The sequence below is a fragment of the Stegodyphus dumicola genome, chromosome 4 (genome assembly GCF_044657685.1).
Source record: "Stegodyphus dumicola isolate Sdum_Otavi_A_Nest chromosome 4, ASM4465768v1".
NCBI lineage: Eukaryota > Metazoa > Arthropoda > Arachnida > Araneae > Eresidae > Stegodyphus > Stegodyphus dumicola.
In genome coordinates, this window is record NC_140771.1 from 31,488,250 (window position 1) to 31,507,473 (window position 19,224).

At 32.5% G+C, this 19,224-nt stretch overlaps 1 protein-coding gene across 14 annotated transcripts in view; it reads right to left on the reverse strand.

Moving 5' to 3' along the window:
- Window positions 1-11,689: 11,689 nt before the first annotated feature.
- LOC118196381 (SEC14-like protein 2) overlaps window positions 11,690-19,224 on the reverse strand; it is a 208,552-nt gene continuing 201,017 nt past the window's right edge. For all 14 annotated transcript variants that reach the window (XM_085814681.1, XM_085814680.1, XM_085814679.1 and 11 more), the window contains exons 10-13: window positions 18,377-18,463; window positions 15,052-15,158; window positions 14,030-14,342; window positions 11,690-11,870 (exon numbers count right to left, since the gene is read on the reverse strand). In XM_085814681.1, the coding sequence (XP_085670807.1) occupies window positions 11,767-11,870; window positions 14,030-14,342; window positions 15,052-15,158; window positions 18,377-18,463 (611 nt within the window). In that variant the 3' untranslated portion in view covers window positions 11,690-11,766. The remainder of the gene's footprint in view (window positions 11,871-14,029; window positions 14,343-15,051; window positions 15,159-18,376; window positions 18,464-19,224) is intronic.

A 19,224-nucleotide genomic window follows, 5' to 3' on the forward strand; every position in this document is an offset into this window, starting at 1 on the left:
TTTACAGCAGTGGCTACATTTTAACTGTAGCCTCTCAGTTTCATGTAAATCAATGTGTACTTAAACATTTATATGGTTCGTGCATGCATTGGTTGAGTATATATACAAAAATATAATAGGTCAGATATGTACTTGAAAATATGCTAAAAACATGGCATGTTGAAATTGGAGTTGTGGATAATTAGAAGGTATAATCTGCTCTTTCTAAGCTTTTAAAAATGTCTTTTTATATAAATTTCTTTGAAGAAAATTTCTGCATGAGAAGTAAACTTTCTAGAAAAATAGCAATAGCCTGCTTAACTGAAATGATTAGTTTTCCATCATGTTTTGTAATTTAGGATTACTTTTCACTTTCTTCTCTTGGGAGATTGTAATGGGCAACGTCAGTAGCAGTAAAGATTATGTTGCATAAAGCAAAATGCTCACTCAGAACAAAATAGAGAGAAATGCTCATTCTGGTAAAGCAGGTATTCCAACCAGGATAAAGGACTGATTAGCAACTTGCTCAACAAGTCTATAGAGCCAGTGAGATACACATGAATGTGATGCAAGACCTCTAAAGCTGGGCAGTTGAGGGTCAACAGGCATTTGGTCTCTTTTGTTGTGAAAATTTGCATTTGGAGTGTAGTTTGCATGAAACTTATTTATGAAGAGATGTTGGTGCAGAAAAGTACATGTATCACTATAGATTCTCTTTGGCTTCTACAGAAATTCCTCGTAAACTACAAGCTATGAAAAATATGGAAGAAAACTGATGATTTTTTTAAAAGGCAGCGAATGAGATGTTGTGAAATGTGAAATCAACTTTTTCATCCATTGATTAGTGAAGTAATCATTAATATATCATATGGTAAATTAACCCTTGCTCGTTTTGAAGAGAAGCCATTCGTAGATCTGCAAATTCTGATCCAAGTGCCATGGAGCAAAGGGTGTTCAAACAGATGTGTAATGTTACTTAAATCCTACACAATGAATAAATACATTAAGTGAATGTAACAAAACATTTATTGAATGAAGAATCCATATATTGTATCAAAGACAGTCTAATTACCTAAAATTTTCAAATATACGAAGTATATGGAAAATTATAAAAATATTTTATTTTTAACTACCTGCTGTTTACGGGAATAAAATACGAAACAGGAAAGAACAGTTTCTTAATTTGTACTGGTGTAACTACGTATTCGGCTTACAGTATAGCAAAGCTCCATGATAGGAAGAGAAAATAAAACTTGCCATTTTTTAAATGCTAAATTGGAATGTTCTGTACAGAAGTCTTGATTTTATTGCAAATTTTTCGCATACTTTCATTTAGATAGTGATGAAAAAATTGTAACTTTATGAATTGTGCTGCCTCAAAATAAGAGGTTAAAATGAATGAGCCTGAAATGTAAAGGACTCATGTTCTTTAGAACTTCCATGTATAGGAGCTAAAATGTTTGTAAATCTTGCAGATTGCATTGTATGCAGCAGAGCCTCGCATGACAGAAAAGATGGCTCTAAATCGGTGGCATGATGCCCCAGGTGCCGCTCGTAGAGGGGTGCCAAATGGTTTCCAAGCAAGCTTTTCCAGAAAATTTCAGTTTTTATTTTGATTGATTTCTGGAAAATATATTTAAAATTAATAACTATTGTAATATAATTAATTATTTATTTTCTTGATTTTTCTGATGAAATGTGTAATAAAATGTTTGCAGTACATCAACCAAAACATTCTTTCTGACCATTTTATTTCTCCAAAGTAGAGATATATTTTTATTTTTTTAAACGAAGTGCATGCATATCTCCCACTTTTTATTTTAAAACAATAACACAACCTTGTCCCGAATTTCTCAAGCATATCCAGTTTCCAGAATCTGGTTCCATAATCTGGAAATGACATTTTGGGAAAATCCTAACGTTTTCGCTACAATGGATTGCGTTTGACTCTCCTGTAAATGACTGATGGCCTTCCAGTCTATCGATTCAACTAAGTCATCTTGCTGAGACATCGGACTGACTGCTGCAAACAGTCAACTCTTGTGAATTGTTTTTAATCTTTTACTACAAAAGGAATGCCGCAGGTCGCTTTCACTTCTTATCTTAAACGAATAGTTTTCGACGTCGCAGACTAAATTTGCATATTCCCAACCTTGTAAACATTATAATTTCCCTTTAAAATCTCATCTATTTCCTTTTGTTCAAAAAGGTTATCGATTATATGGTTATTTCATACCGAACCCACAATATCCCCTAATTGTTTTGAGCAGTGAATGTGACTGCATGACGTTACTCTGCAGTAGAAAAGAAACACAACCTAAAACTCCACTTCAGATCTATAGAGAAAATGTTTTTCCAAACCTAAGAGTTGCACTCTTCAAATACTTACTATTTCATTATCAAATGCTAGCTATGGACGTTCATTCAGCAAATTTAAATAAATTTTTACATATTTACAATCAATGATGGGCTAAGATCCCCTAAGTCATCTAGCATTTTTAAATGTGGAAAGAGAAAAATTTGAAAGGATCGACTTTGATGAAGTAAATGATAAATTTGCTTCATCCAAGGTAAGAAAAATGTATACATAGTAATTAATTGTATTCATGTATTATATTATTATTAATAAATATAAACACCTGGCTAAGTCGAGGTGTACATGATTGAAGCGAGATGAGGGCAAATTAAAATTTTTAAGGTGGCTTGTGGTGTGTCTGACAATTTTAGATCTTTGGTACTCCAAGCACGAACGTGTCCGGTTGGCTATGTCCTTTTGCATGCTAGGCCATACGAAACGTTGCTGTGTCAGTTTCCTTGATGCCAGGATGTAACTGACTAAAAATAGCGTGGCGAAACCCAGAGGGAACGTAAAGTCGAAATCTTGAATCCTGAACATCACAATAAAGTGATTTTCCAGGCGACAGCTGCATAGGCTGCAAATTGAGATTGGTGGAAGATTTCCTTTTCAAGAGGGTTTGTAGTTCTGAATCCCGGTGTTGTTCATCCGCAAGGGCAGCAAAGTTTATTGGCAAAGGAACGGCGCGAACCCTCAATATGACGGATATCTGTTGGAAATTGCTCCTAGCATACGTCGAAAATATTTGACAGCTTCATAAATTTCTAATAATTCGCGATCGTGAGAGTTGTTTATTAATATGAAAGTGGTCTCCATAATTCTTGATCTTTCTGTTGTAAACAGGGTTTGTAGCGGTCCTTATAAGTGCTTACAAGTCCTTATATTTGAAAATAAAATATAAAGGCCCTTATAGGTGCTTACTTTTTCTTTAAAGCCCTTATTTTTTGCTTTTAGTGTTTTTTTTTTTTTTTTTTTTTTTTTTTTTTTTTTAATGAACGCGCTATTTTTCCCGGTACCAAAGCCAAACCTAAATAAACAACTTTTCTTCCTAATATGGAATGTCAGATGATGAATCATACTCCCGGAAATAGCTTTTCCCCCTTTCTCTGCATTAACATAACCTTTGGTGTGCACGAAGAGTACAGACAGGTGCCCGACGTTGGTCAAAGAATTGCGGAAGGAGTAGAAAATTTCGGTACATTCGGCATTCTTTTCCGCCCACCCAAATACTAAGCACGTTTGAATTTCTATCAAGATTTTAATAATTTGTACTCTTATTCCACTTGGTCAGTTCATATTCGTGTTTATTATGATCATTATGCTTATATTATGAGCTTATCTATGAATGTTTATAATAACATAGTTGCAGTAACTGCTGAAGTATAGTAAACTTCCAAAAATGGTTGTGTTTTAACACAGATTTAGCTTTCTAAGGAATGATATTCGGAATGGCTTAAATAAAGGGAAAGTAATCGAATAGTCAAAATAATTTAATTTTTTTGGCCAATACATTATACAGTACGAAGATTGGGAGGTTCTCCCCTTTCTCCGCAAAATCTCGAGTATTGAAACTGTTACAGTTCACTGCAAAACAAGCTACAGACTTACTTTTTTTTTTTTTTTTTTTTTTGTTTCCAATCTGGATTGAATAGGGCTAAAAGTTCTGCGGTCTACCAACCCAATTTAACGCTGTCTGTTGAAAATTAGAATGAAAAACACCCCAGTTATTTAGTTCTTTATTCTCCCAATACCGACAGCTGTTGATTCCGATTGCATAATATCACGTAGGGAAGAATTACGGCACACGTATTGCGCAATAACTTTTGCGATATTTCGCAGAGATAATTAATTTTGATGTTTTGTCCGAGATTTGTTTATGAACACTTAAGAGAGTTTGTGCTTGCTAAGCAGAATATTTTTCAGCTCCATTGGTTTATTTTTATATGATGCACATATCGAAATGTCAAAAGCACTTATTTAGCAGAAAAATCTAAAGAACGGCTACAGTCTATCCCCCCCCCCTCCGCTTCTCTTTTTCAAGTTACGCTCGACTGTCCGAATATTCACCAATTTCGAAGTATGCGGGTTAGTTAAGCTTTTACTGTTAAAGGATGACTGCATGAAGCAAATTTCTGTCTTTTGATTTCAGAAATGTTCCGCTTTTTTACTTAAATTACTTGTTAAGGGAAAACTGATATACAATGATCTGCTAAGGGAAAACTGTTAAGGCAATATCTGTTAAGGGAAAACTGATATACAATGAAAATTTAGAAAATGTTCAGAATTTAGATTTAAATTATTTAAATATCAATATGAGTGGAAAAATAAATTGTATTTATTATTAGGTTTCAAGCGAATACAATAAATATGCCTTATTATTATTTATTTTTTCTATTTTGAACTGAAATTTCAACATTAAATCTTGTAATATAGTTTAGTTCTGCATAGTTTTATTTCTCTCATTGTAAACTAGTTCTGTAAATTGAACTGTTATTTAAAATTTAAAAAAAGAAAAGTAATTATTTTCCATGGTTGAGGTAATGCTTATTCTCTCTTAATAAATACTGTATTTCTCATATTTTAAATTACAAGTCTAATTTTTAAGGTTATGCAGTTGTGTATAATGTAATTAGACAGGTGCTTATTTTTTTTCTTAAAATGTGCTTGAAAAGTGCTTATAGGTGCTTATTTTTTTAACTAAAATATGGCTGTGAACCCTGGTAAAACTGCTCCTGTATCTGTCGTTGATGCGTAGAGACGTTGACGTGTAGAGACATCAGGTTATTTTTTGGAAGCAGAAGATATGAAAAATATGCAACGCCTTCGCCGGGAATCGAACCGCTGACCTCTGGAGTATTTGCCCAGCATGCAGAACCACTACACAATGAAGGCATGCTAGGAAAGCATGAGAAATACCCTATAAACGTAGAGTGATAATGGTTTAGATGCGGAAGGATACTGCAAATTTGTTGCGGAAATTAAATCATTTTTGCATTTTTGGAACGCTTTGCGAGATTAGGTGGTCCAGGTTATAACACATTTATTGTTTTTCTTGCTTCCAACCAAAACAGAATTTAGAGGTGCTTGTATGGTCGCTGCATGAGGTAAGAAACGTCGATAAAAATTGAGCATAGCAAGATTCTTAAGTCCTTCACTGAAGATGGTTCTTGTATAATGCGGATAGCAGTGACTATCTGGAAGGGGTCGAACGCCATCAGCGAAATTTCACGACCAAGAAAGGATACTCTTGGTTGGCCAAAAACGCATTTGGAAGGATTAAGACTGACACCGTACCTTTGAAAATGTTCAAAAACTGTTCTCAAATGTGATAGGTGTTCTTGCTCTGAAGAGGAGGCGTTTAAAACATCATCAAAACAAGGTACACAAAAGTCGAGGCAGATCAACACCTGATTCATGAAGCGTTGGAACGTTTGAGCAGCATTGCATAAGCTGAAAGTCATGACCGGAAACTCAAATGGTCCAAAAGGCGTAATAACCGCAGTTTTGGGAATATCAGCTGGGTTAACGGGCACTTGGTGATATGCCTGCTCAAGATCAAGGGTTGTAAAAATAGCTTTTCCCTCTGAAACTTGCATACAGTATTGAACGTGCGAGACTGGGTAACGATTAGGAATTGTAACTGCATTTAACCGATGATAATGGTCACACAGGATCCAGTTACCATTTCATTCCCGAACTACATGGAGCAGACTGGCCCATGAACTTTTTGAAGGACGGCAAATTCCCTGTTCCATCCTGAAATTCCTCTTTGGTGGCTTTATGCTTGTCCGGATGTAAGCGTCTTGGTTTAGCTGCAATTGGAGGTTCGGTAGTTTCAATATAATGTAGTACATCGTGCTTGGGTTCGGAAATACCCATAACTGAGCACGTGTTTGTAGGGAATTCTCTGAGAATTTGATGCCATGGGGAGTTACCCGAAATCGGTTTAATGCTCAAATCTTGACTATTGCGAATTAATCCCGGATAAGTTAAGTTGGCTGTGGAATCTATCAAACGGCGGTTCTTAAAATCGACAAGAAAAGAAAATTTTTGAAAAAAAGTCAGCGCCACTAATAGGACGTGAAACAGTGGCAATAATGAATGGCCATTGGATGTTGCAACGCAATCCTAAATCAACAGATATCAGGCGTTGATAAGTTTGAATAGGAGTTCCATTTTCTACATAAAGTTGTAACTTGATAAGGCACTTTTGTTTGTGAAAATGTGGTGGAACGACAGAAACATCAGCCTCGGTGTCTACAAGAAACCTTAAGCCCGAATTCTTTTTGATGACGAAAAAGTGTGCAAAATTCCGGCCGGTGTCGTTCACATCTTCGAGCAACGGCTCTTCTCGTTTCCCTGGTCATTATAACGACACAGTGGGTGGCATTTGTTTGCCTTGTTTCCAAATTTGTGGTGGTAAAAACAAATAGCCGGGTTATGAATACCTGGCTTTCATAATGTTTCTTCAGTGGGCTACGACATGTATTTCGATCACGTGATGTGGAGCGGTTGCGCTGAAAAGGTTCAGCTTGGATGGCTAGTAACTGAGCAACCTGTTTGGACAAATCATCAATTTGAGCCTCTAATGCCGCAATAGCAGGAGCCTGCACTGCGTGTATTTACGCTGTAATGGCCAGCTCGTGAATTTTATCAGCGATTTCAGGAAGATTTTTAACTGGTCGCTAAAATGGTTTGCATGTTAGATGGGCGTCTATTCATCCATATTGTTTTAAGAATGTTATCCGTAAGGTTACTGGCGGCTAAGTCTGACATTTTAGACAGAACTTGAGAAGGCCTCATATCACCCAACCATGAATCGTGCAACAACTGCTTGATTGTGTCTTGAATTCTTCATAAACAGAAATTAATATTGTTTAAAGATTGTATTTGTCCGTGGCCCGGTGAATTCAAAATTATTTCACGAGCTGCAGTACCTCTGATTCTAACGTGGTGATCGCTGTATAAAATTGAGTTTCGTCGGTAGTAATGTGGCTATAGTGACACAGTTTCTTGCTACTTGAAATCAGAGAAATTGGCGGCTCAAATGCAGTAGACAATACATATATCCACTGAAAATATGACAGAAATATGTTGACTCAACGGAATGTGGCACAACGCTTGAAATGACAGGTGAAATATCTTACTTGCATCTCATCACACTGGATAACTTACTACTGCTCAGAATTTTGACATATAAACTCTATATTCGTGCAACATTGAAGGTTGCTTTTCGTAATGTGTCACCAATTATGGTAGTACGATTTTTTGAGACAGATCATTAAATAATTATAACAATTGAATAGAATAAATAATTGTTTAAAAACTACTTTTAAAAAACACTTATATAAATATGTAAAATAAATAACACCTTTTTAACTAATTCTAGATCATCGTATGTCTGATTTTTCCGCCGACACAGATGCATTTCCGAATCCAAGGCTAATGTAGTTAGGTAGTGATAATTCTTAATATATTTTTGAGTATTTTATGGCAGATTCAGTATTTTATTATTATTTGCATTATTTTCTTATTACGAATATATTCTATGCATTATATTACAGAAAGTTTTTATTGTGGGGGTGCCAAAAAGGTATTTTGCCCCGGGCGCCAGTTATGCTTGCTACACCGTTGCTCTAAATGGCATATTTTCTACAAGGCATAAAAAATTACTGCAGTAAAATTGAAAGATTTAATGTCTTCATAACATTCAATTAAACAGGTGTTAAAAAAGGCATCGATTTTGTTCACTTTTTTTAATCAAATTCAACCTTTTAATTTCAGTTTAGACCCTTTGAAGCATCTTTTAACATGATGTTTTGAGATTCTGCCATGACAAAATTAAGCTGTGGGTACACAGAAAATGTTGCTATTTGTGATTGTGTTGTGTTATAGCAAAGAAAAAGAATTAGTAATTTCTGTATTACCATTTGTACCAGAGAAGGCATTTTTAATTGTATAAATTAATGTTTTACAAATAAAGGTAAGAATGGGGAAAATTGCTTATTTTCTTCAGCCAGTGTTAGTAATATCATGTTACTTCATATATTTTCCTGATAGCATTAGTTCCAGATTCTGAAGATTTTAAAAATATTCATGTAATTTTCTTCTTCCTCAGTGTGTTCAGAGAATGAGCTCTCCTAAATTTTAAAATGGATTCATCCACATAGTGATTGTTTTCATCGTACAAAGTCAAACCCTCACAAACTACTAGTAAAGATCATCCCAATTTCATTTTCCCTTCTAATTGTTGAAGTTTATGGCAGGCTTATAAAGGAACCGACCAGTCACAGTACAGAAAACAGACTGGCGTTCAGTATACTATTTCCTAAGTCAGTTGTATAATAGACTGGGTTCAAGTTATGCAGGGGAATAGAAATGAAGATATCTATTAGATATTGTAATGCTAATATTTCTACGTATTCTTATTCTAATGTAGGTTAAGTCTTTCTAATATACTCTCCCTCCCCACCCTTTTTTTACTAATTTTGTCATCCGAAAATCAAGCGGAGACAATTAATTTCCGAAGGACGTGGCCATAGTGAGAACGTAACAAATGAAAAATACTCTGGGATAAACTATACATAACTCAGAATATTAAAGACATAGAATCATTTATCAAAATACATCAACTAACTGTTCATTCAACATTGTCCATGTCACTTCTTCGATATGCAAAAAGAACTACTGAAAAATTAATTAGAGGGAGAGAAATAAAAACATTAACAGGCTTGTATTTTTTTACTTGAAGAAAATTTCCAAAAAAATAAACTTGATCAGTTTGGGACAGAATGCAAAATTTCATAAATTTTTAAAATATGACAATATAAGATGCCTTTTTTTTTCCCCTTTTAACGAGAATATTGGACATTGGGATGCTTTTATTAATGTTTGCCACCTATTGCCAAATTATATTTATTATTTCCGATTATACTCTTTGTTTATAACTGCATTCATTACTTTGCAACAAGCTCTTTGTAGATATAAATTGAGAAAAACTCAGAACTTATAATGAATTTTTCTTTTAGATTAGGAATTTCTGAAAAGGTAGAAGCCAATCTGACAACTGTTCCATTTCAAAAGTGTAATAAGCCAAAAGAAAATATATGGTTTTTGCAGGAAATTTTAAAAACGTATTTTTTTTTTAACTGTGTGCTTGTTATATGATAGTTAAATTTTCTGCAAATGATCCATTTTTAAAACATGGAAGTTGCTGACAGTAACTTAAGTAAATTTTCATTTTTATCCTTTTATTTCAGGCTGGATACTTTTCTATCCATTACTGACGAAAAATATTTTGATCAAATAAGTAATTTAAAAGAAATCCCAGATTTGCGTATTTATACAGCATAGAGAGAAGTTGCAAAATTAAAAGATTACATATTATGATACAGCTTTAATAATAATACCTCATTCAAATGTAGCAAGTGAAAGAACTTTTAATGTCATCAAAAATAGTTGAACTGCATTTTAGTCAAAGTTAAGTATGAAAAAGCTTGCAGCATTTGTAGTAAAATGTAGGCAAATGAAAGTGTAAAAATGTAGGCAAATGAAGAACTGTTACAGAAAAAGATTCTTCGATTTTTGATCGTGATTCTATGCATATTTCTTGTCTCCATGTAAAATTTAAATTTTTTATTTTTGTATAGAACCTGGAATCTCAAAAACCTCATAAACTTGGTTTATGGATTTTGTTTTTCCCTTCATATGATTATTTGTGACTTAAAATGGTCACACCAGAAACAAATTTAGTGATATTTGTGCTTGAATAATCAAACGAAAATATCTGTTTAAATACGCATGTAATTTACAAGAAGTAATTTAATTTTTTTAATCTGTAAAGATGATAAAAATATCAATCATTTATGCATTAATTTCTCATAAGTTGAAGTCTGAGTATATATTCAGTTAAGTTTTCAGCAGTAAAAGCTGCTTAACATTGTCACTGTCACTGACAGATGGAGGTTAGGTGAACTTAAGGAATGTTAGTATTATGCTTAAAGACACAATATAATAAATAAAAAAAGTGTTTTCACTGTCAAAAAGTCCTTAAAATCCTCTGCCTGCAATGCAAGCTACCTGTAATTTCTTACAGGTCAAATTCATGATCTTGTAAATCATTACTGCCAGTCTTTGTTAATGAGAATTAAGGTGTAGATAATTTTAAAAATGATGTTTTTAAAAGTCCCTGAGTGTTAATTCTGCAATGAATCTCAAAACCCCTTTGAAAATCAATTGTTTCCAACTCAAGACACCTTTCATACAAATAGTATCAGAAATGTGAACATTTCATTAACTTCAATATTATAAAGTTTGTTATTCATTAGCATGAAAAATTTTATTTAGCTGTATTTCTTAACATTTGGCAAAAAGTGCCATTTTTTACCATAAATGGGATAAGTATAATTCATTACTAAATGTTTTACAATATTATTGATTGCAAAATTTTGAACTGTACACTGTCTGCATTCAGAATAATTTTTACCTTTTAATTAATAAAAGGGGTCAACTCTTCAAAGTAATACACTGCTAAACTTTGAGGTTAAAAAAAAAAAAAAAAAAAAAAAAAATTCTTTTTTAGAGGTAAGGCTGCATAAACCAACAAAACATACAACAATGTGTAGTTTATTTGCTCAGTTTGTTTACAAAGGAAGTAGTTTCTAGGTTACAAAACAAATGTGAGCCATTATATGCATTTTGTCTGTTGAGTGCCATGTGATCACAGCTGAACAATGGTGGTGCTATCTTTCTTGCTGTAAGACTGGGAAAGCAAAGAAACAAAGCATTATATTCTAAGAGTTTTGGAAACATCACTTTTTTATCATGATGAAGTCTGTGGTAGGGTTGCCTAAAATGCCTTTAAATATGCTTTGAAAAAAAAACTATAATCTGATTGCATTCTTGGACAAGTCTTGGGTTTGCTCATGAACAAGGACCGTACTAGTCATTAAAATTATACCTTTGGGGAGGTTTATGGAACTGGAGGTGAATCAGGGCAGCAATATTTAAAAGCTTGGTGAGGAACATTATCAAGAGCTGAGCTCCAATGAACTAATTGATCTACACCACGAATCACGTCCTGAAATCCTTAAAAGGACACAAAAACAACTCTCATCAGATTCCTTGTTAAATGTGCACAAAATAAAAAATATTCTTGTAAGCCAACAGTTAGCAGTTATTGTGTTAGCTAACCATGATTCTTTTCCGAGGTTTACATTGTAAGTTAATTTATTTTGTGTGCTTATTACTTTATATTTTCTAATAAGGTTCATATGAATATATCTTGGAGTTTTGGAATTAATCATTTGCCATTATTTTTTATATGCAGCCTTTTTAGAAATTAAACAAAACCCATTTTGTGATTTAATGAAAGTATTAAGTTTTATTTACAGGTATTTATACATAGATGTCTATATTCAGATTATTAAATATCAGTTATTGTTGGTTTCATTTGCATCAGGTGCTTCAGTTTCAACTTTGTACATAAGTTGTTTTGCTGTCAGCCAACTGTATGAATTGTCAAAATGTAGAATATCTGAAAAGATAAAAAGAAATGTGATTCTTACTTCAGCATGCTCACAATAGTGAATGTTAGATAATGCTGAGGATTAAATCTCACTTGAAAATTCGTATAAATATACTAAAAAATATGCATGCATCTAAATAAGGTGGCATTCATAATAATGAATGTAATGACTGTGAAATAATAATATGCTTGTTGAATACATCAAGCATATTATTTTAAGTCTTATTAAAAGTAACAAAAAATACTGAAGCCAATAAAGGATTGAAAATTCAAAAATTATTTTCATTTTTTTTTCAAACTCTTGACTATAATGCTACTAATATTATAATTCAGGTGAAGAAAGTTACTTATACAATATTTGGATGAAGAATAATGTTAAGACAGTGATTCTAATAAATGTTGAACTATTTCTCAGTGATGTAGAAGGAAAATTTTCTGAAAGTTTATGAATTGATCAAATTCATTTCTGCAATATTTTCATTATAATGGTGAGGGATTGAATTTTTTTTTCGTATTTAAAACTTATTTTTTGAATACCTATTGCATGGAAAACCCAAACTTAATCAAATTATAGTAACCAAAATAAGATCTTATATAAAAAAGTGCACCCATAAAGTAACTGGACAATTTCTTTTACATTAAAAAATATTTTTAACCTTAAAATAAATTTAGATCCTTCAAAATAATCACCAGAGCAGTCTACACAATTTTTCCAGTGTTTCTTTGATTCATTGAAACATGGTTTTTAGGTGTTGGGACTAAGGGTTCACAGAATATGCATAACATTTGCTTTCATATCTGAGACGTTTTTAAATCTGTCCTTTCACGGTCATCTTAAGTTCTGTAAAAAGAAAAAATCAGCTGGCAATAAGTTGGGAGAATATGGTGGTTGATTTATCACTGCAAGTGGATGCTTAGTAAAATAGTGCTGTATGGGGCCTAGTAGCATCATGTAAAAGAAACCATTGCCCAGAATAAAAAATTTCCTTCCTAATTTGTGAATTAGGAAGGAAATATTCCTAATTTGTGAATTAGGAATAAATATTTAATATATGAATAACAGAACATTTCCTTCCTAATTTGCGAATTAGGAAGGAAATGTTCTGTTATTCATATATTAAATATATATTGCAATTCACCCTATAATAGATTTAATGAGGTCCTTACAATAGATTAATTTAGATATAGGTCCTTATTATTTTTTCATGACCTTCGAACTATATTATGCAAATGATATTTATGTATAAATAATAACTTTAACTGTTGAATGCAGTTTTTCCATCATTTTTTGAATTACACAAAGCTTTTTTTTGCTGCACCATTTTCATTTCATTGCTGTATGGGGCCTAGCAGTATCATGTAAAAGAAACCATTGCTCAGAATAAAAAATTTCCTTCCTAATTCGTCTTATTATATTTCTTAATCGAAAAAGCAGATCCATGTAAAAATATTGATTAATAGATTCATTTTCAGGATAATTTCATGATGAATAAGTCCTTTATAATCTGAAAATACAATCAGTACAACCTCAATCTTTAATTTTGACATCCCTGCTTTTTTGTAGTGGAGAAGACAGTCTTTTTCGTCATGCACTTTGTCTTTTTGTTTCTGAGTCGTACTGTAGACGCCAAGTCTCATCTCTCTCTCACTTTAAGAAATTGTTATCTACTCCTGCAGTAGTCAGCAAATTTTTACAGCAGCCTTTCCTTTCTTTTTCCTGTTCTGTGAAAATCTGAGGCACAAGTGGAGCACAAACATTCCTCATTTTCAGATTTTCAATTAAGGTTAACTTACAGTTTTCTTTGCTTATTCCAAGCATGTCTGGAAGTTTCAGAGTTTTTACATGTCTATTACTTTTTACCGAAGAACAAATTTTTGACAAAATAAATGACTAAAGTGATCACTGGATCTTCTATATAGGGCCCTTGTCTACATCTATTACCATGGTATTTTACTAACTGGGATTTTGCTGTTTAGGAGACCCATAAAAAACTTTTGACACGTTCCAGATCAGTATTTAAAAGAGTATATATAGCCTTGGAGCACCTTTTTAAACATTCTATGTGTGCATGTATGTCTAGGCATTAAAATAATAACACGCAATATTGTTCTAATAAAATTTCAAAAATAAATGTTGGCAAGCATGAATTGCTAAACACAGTACTTACAGGTCCCTTCTTTTTCACATATGAGCTCATTTTCTTCTGGTAGCACCTGGCAGTCAACACTTCCAATTGGGATGATCTCTTCTGTGTGAGATTTCTTTCCATTTGGTTTGAAAAACAAACCAAAACGGATATTGTACTCTTTCGTTTTGAAGACCCACTTCAAGATGGTTCCAGACACTTTTACTTCTACTGGTACCTCAAATGTTGACCTCTGTTGAACAGTGACAGACTTCATAGATGGATCATCAGCTCCACCATTTTGCTGGCTCTGTTTTAGGTAGAAAGAAGGCGGAATCTTCGAATTCCAGTTGATCTGATAAAAATAAGCACATAATACCTGTCAGTCTACGAATTAAAATTTTAATATCATTGCAGAATGAAATTATAGATTTTATTACAGTATTGAAAATTTTCATTTTTCATTAATCTAATACATAACATATACAATGCCAATCAATTATTCGGATATGGCAGAATATTTTCTAGGCATGAAAAAAATACTGAAAAACCTATATTATGTTCTATTGTTCATATATTAAAAATATATTGCAATTCACCCTATAATAGATTTAATGGGGTCCCAACAATAGATTAATTTAGATATAGGTCCTTATTAATTTTTTTCATAACCTTCGAACTATATTATGCAAATGATAATTATGTATAAATAATGAACTTTAACTGTTAAATGCAGTTTTTCTGTCATCTTTTGAATTACACAAAAGCTTTTTTTGCTGCACCAGTTTCATTTCATTAATTATTAAAGCAATTGATCTTCTTTGTTAAAGTAATTCTAATATAGTGTGGTCTATGGAAGTAAATTATTGTATAGATCAAAATAGTAAATGGTGTTCAAATATATTGAGTTGCAAGTAACCATGAATAAAATACATTTACTTGCATTCTAAATCTCAGTCTCATTTCTGAAATTTTTAAATATTTCTGCTGAATTTGAATGCAGCAGCAGAAAATTTCAATACAAATTAAATAAAACTAATCTTATGATTAATTTTTCAACTTACAAGTGTTGTACATTTTGGATTTCCATCGGGATCTGTTAATTTTCCTCCCATAAAAGCTGGAACTAATTTCGGGTCCATAATTTGAAAGAGTTCGTCTTGCCATTCATCTACAAATTAAATATTAACAAATAAGAAAATCGCAATACATAGATTTTGGATTACAGTCTATAACAACACTGAAAATAGTTCTAGAGATTATCAATTAGATACATTGAAAATCAAATAAATTTTAAGGTGCGTTATTAAAAAAAAAAGTAAGAAAGGTTTAAAAAAGGTAATTTTTTGCTTTTAAATCTCTTAGTTTGTTAATCAGTAAGAAACTGTTTAAATTCAAAAGATAAATTACAGCTCTAATGCTCTGCTGGATTGCAGTATTCTGAGATTGTGAAAGATAAATTAAGCATCTTGCATTTCACACAGTCATATTAATACTCATCTTTTATTAATTACAGCAAAATGCAAATGATAATAAAAGTTATAAGTTGGGTATATTATAAATTAAATGCATTATAGTTTATATCAATATATACATTCATAGAAAACAAAATAAAAATTTTTATTATTGAAGAAAAACACTTATTCCTCTTAAGTTGCTGTTTATTAATCAATAAAGGATTCATTAAATTTGAAAGGCAAATTAAAGAGTATATGCTTTATCGAATGGCAGCACTTGAGAATTTGCTGTGTGCACGGACATGTGAAAGATAAAAGATTTATCTTTTGCACAATGGCAAGACTTGCTATTAAATTCTGTCTGCTGCTCTTTTGTCCATCGGTGCGTTTACGGATTTTTATTTTGCCAAGACAAGTTATGTTAAACGATAACAATATTCCTTCTTTCAGGTGTAATTTGATAGTAAACCTACTCAAATATCAATCTCTGTAAGCTGATATATATTGTGAAATGACCAGCTGCGGTAAGGTAGCTTCCCCGCAAATCGGGCGTATGATTGCTAGAAAGTAGCAACCGAAAGGCAGGGTTGCCAGATTTGTAGCGAAATTGACCATTTGGCGACGAAATCGGCGATATGCCAAAGGCATCGCGAGAACATTCTAGAACGCATTCTTAGCGGTTTTCCTCGAGAATGTTCTCGGTAGCTTAAAGCTATATATACCCAGCCTGTATGCGGAGAAGAGTATCTTGAGTAGTACGTTGAGTTCAATAGTATTATTTTGAGTTTAGAGATTAGCTTGAGAGTGACCAAACCGAATCGGGAGCTGTACTTCAGTGTTTTGCTGTGAAGCTGTCTTCACTGTTATATCCTGAAGGTTGTATCAAAGAACGTCTATGTAAAGAAGGAAAGTTTCCATAGACGTAATGTAAATCAGTTTGCTATTACGTCGCTAGAAAGCGAAGGGAAAATTCGCCAAGGGACTTGGCGACGAAAATTTTTCCATCTTCGATGCGTACAGGAAATTAAGGAACACGTGTTAAGAAGAAACGTTCTTTGACAAAACGTTTCTGCTTTATATTTTAATAGACTTTTCGCGATAACTTAAAGTCGTATTTCCATATTTTTTTTTTTTTTTTTGGCTCAAAATAACTAATCCATTAATTAATTTGGAAGCACTTCCGCAGAGAACCCGGTAAATGTAAACATCGCCAACTTTGGCGATAATAGTTCAAACCTGGTAACCCAGCGGATTTATCCTATTCGCTTGTTCGAAGTTTGCAACCATTCCTCTTGGATTCATTTCGTTGAATTATCACTGTCGTTGTTCGCATTTGCAGCTTTATATTATTCTTCTCTTATTTAATATTATTTTTTCTGAATTTGTTAACAACGAATGGATAGAAATATTTTGGTAGATAGATGCCGGTTCTCGGTTCGGGATGAAAGGAAGAAAGTACGGCGGGAGGGGTGAATGCTAATTTGTAACACGGCTGTTCACGTTGTGTTCTTAATTATTAATAGCTCTAAGAACCAGCAATTTAAATAACTAAGTAATGCTTTTATTTTTATTATTGTTTATTGTCATCTAAAATGAGAATAAATCAATTTTTTGGCTTAAATTTTAACAATATATTGTTAATGCTTTTCTAACAATAACCTTTCAGAGGATGGCTGGTGTGACATAAATAGATGATTAAATTGAAATAAAAAATATTATTGATTATCTAAGATGACGGAATAGTTTGATGCATCACTATGGTCATCAAAATTAGCAAACTACAGCTGTTGTAAGGAATATATTGTTTTCTGTATTAACTGGAATTTAAGACAAATTTTTTTCGTTTATCACGGTTAACTGGTTAATTTCAGTACATTAATACTAATTTATATTTTTCAAATGAATTTTTATTTCCGTTATAAATGCTTATATATTGTCTTATACTTAATATATTCTTTTCTGTGCTAACTTGAATTTAATACAAATTTATTTAGTATATGACGTTTAACCAGTTAGTTTTACATATACATGCTTATTATCTGTGAATTTTTACTACCATATGCTAAATATATTGTTTTGTCTGCTAACTTGAATTTACATGCACTAAAAATCACGTCCACAAAATATCACGTTTACGGCTCGGCTCATCGCCGATGAAACGCGAGCTTGGCGAGTAAAAATGCAACGGCGCCAACGGGTTCTTTCCCGAAGCGCCAACGGGTTCTCTGCGGATGAAAACCCATTAATTTACTTGCGCGAAAAAATATTTTTTTTCTTTAAAGTTTAAAGAAATTTAAAACGATATTCGTTATGAACTCTCGATGAACGTGCCCTTCGAACTTCGACGCCAGCTTTGAACATTGGGCAATAGATATTTCGCGCATGCGCGGCTGTTTCCGTTGGGACGGAGCCACTACTGGTGCGAAGAAGTTTTCCTTCTTAATATTATATATTCTTTGGTTGTTTTGCTGATTGTTTCAGCGTGCTAATCGTAGTTTTTCGAAGACTATAAACGTGTCTTTGGAACTCTCCTGTGTAATTACTGGCAAATAAATTGTATTTTGATTCTTCATCAAGTGTTTTATCGTCAGTTACTCCAAATCCACGAACCCGTAGAATGCAACAATATATATTTTTCTTTTTTTACATATTAGTGCATTACAAGACTACTGAAAATGTTGTTATAATGGCTAAAAGTCTGATTATGATTCGGAAAGACTTTCAGATTGTTTTCACTACTACAGTATTTTTAAGTATTAAAAAAATTGTAACAGAAATTATGCACTGCGAAAAATTTAAAACTAAGTTTATAGAATTTTTAAACATGAGAGGTGAGAAGTCTTAGGAAATCCATTTTATTTCCAACAGTTATGCAAGATTATATTCAAATACCGGCATTCCATTTTATAAGAAGTTATTTCTTAATGCTTACCTGTGCGATATATTTTTATTTTACTCAAAGTGACTGCATTCAGAAAGGGCTTGAACAAATTGAAGATCCAACTGAAGTAAGATGGAACTGAAAAGTAAAAATGGAACAAATTAAATTATATTAATTGAAACTTTAGTACATATATATTATGTCATTTCTGTAATAACTACAAAGTTTATAATAATAAGGCAATTTTACTTAGTGTTCGCAATAGATAAATGTTTAATATATATATATAAGTATCAAAATGGTATTTAAAAACTTTTATGCATATGCCGTCTTTGTGAATAGAGTACAACCCGAAATATTCGAGCATAACTCACATAGATGAGAAAAGGATGGTGTATGTCTTGTAATTATTTCATACAAATCAAACACTTGCTAAGTGAGATAGAATTTTCATTTGGCTTAATAATCAGAGCAGCAAACTAAAATTCTATTTGTATTATGCCTCGGTTATAAGGTGCCTTCAGCTTCATCAAGGTTGTTTTCCTTAAATTACAAACTGTTTTGCATAGAACAGCAAATGTGCATATACTGGGCATCCTAATAAAGACTTCTTTCTTTACCTTTCCGAGCAGGTTTCTGTAAATGAGCTACCATTTTTATGAAGTAAACTATAATGTATGGCTGGATGAAATATAGAGCATAAAGAAAATTTTACTTAGTGAATTTCTATCAGCTGTATCTATTCGAAGAAAATTTGCTATATGAATATTTCCTCTTCGAAAGTTTTTTTGAAAGCATGCGTATTTATGAGCAGTTGTTTTCCTGGCATGAAGCATTTTAAATAAGAACAAGCATTTCATACGAACATTTTAAATATACTTTCTACATTCTGTATCACG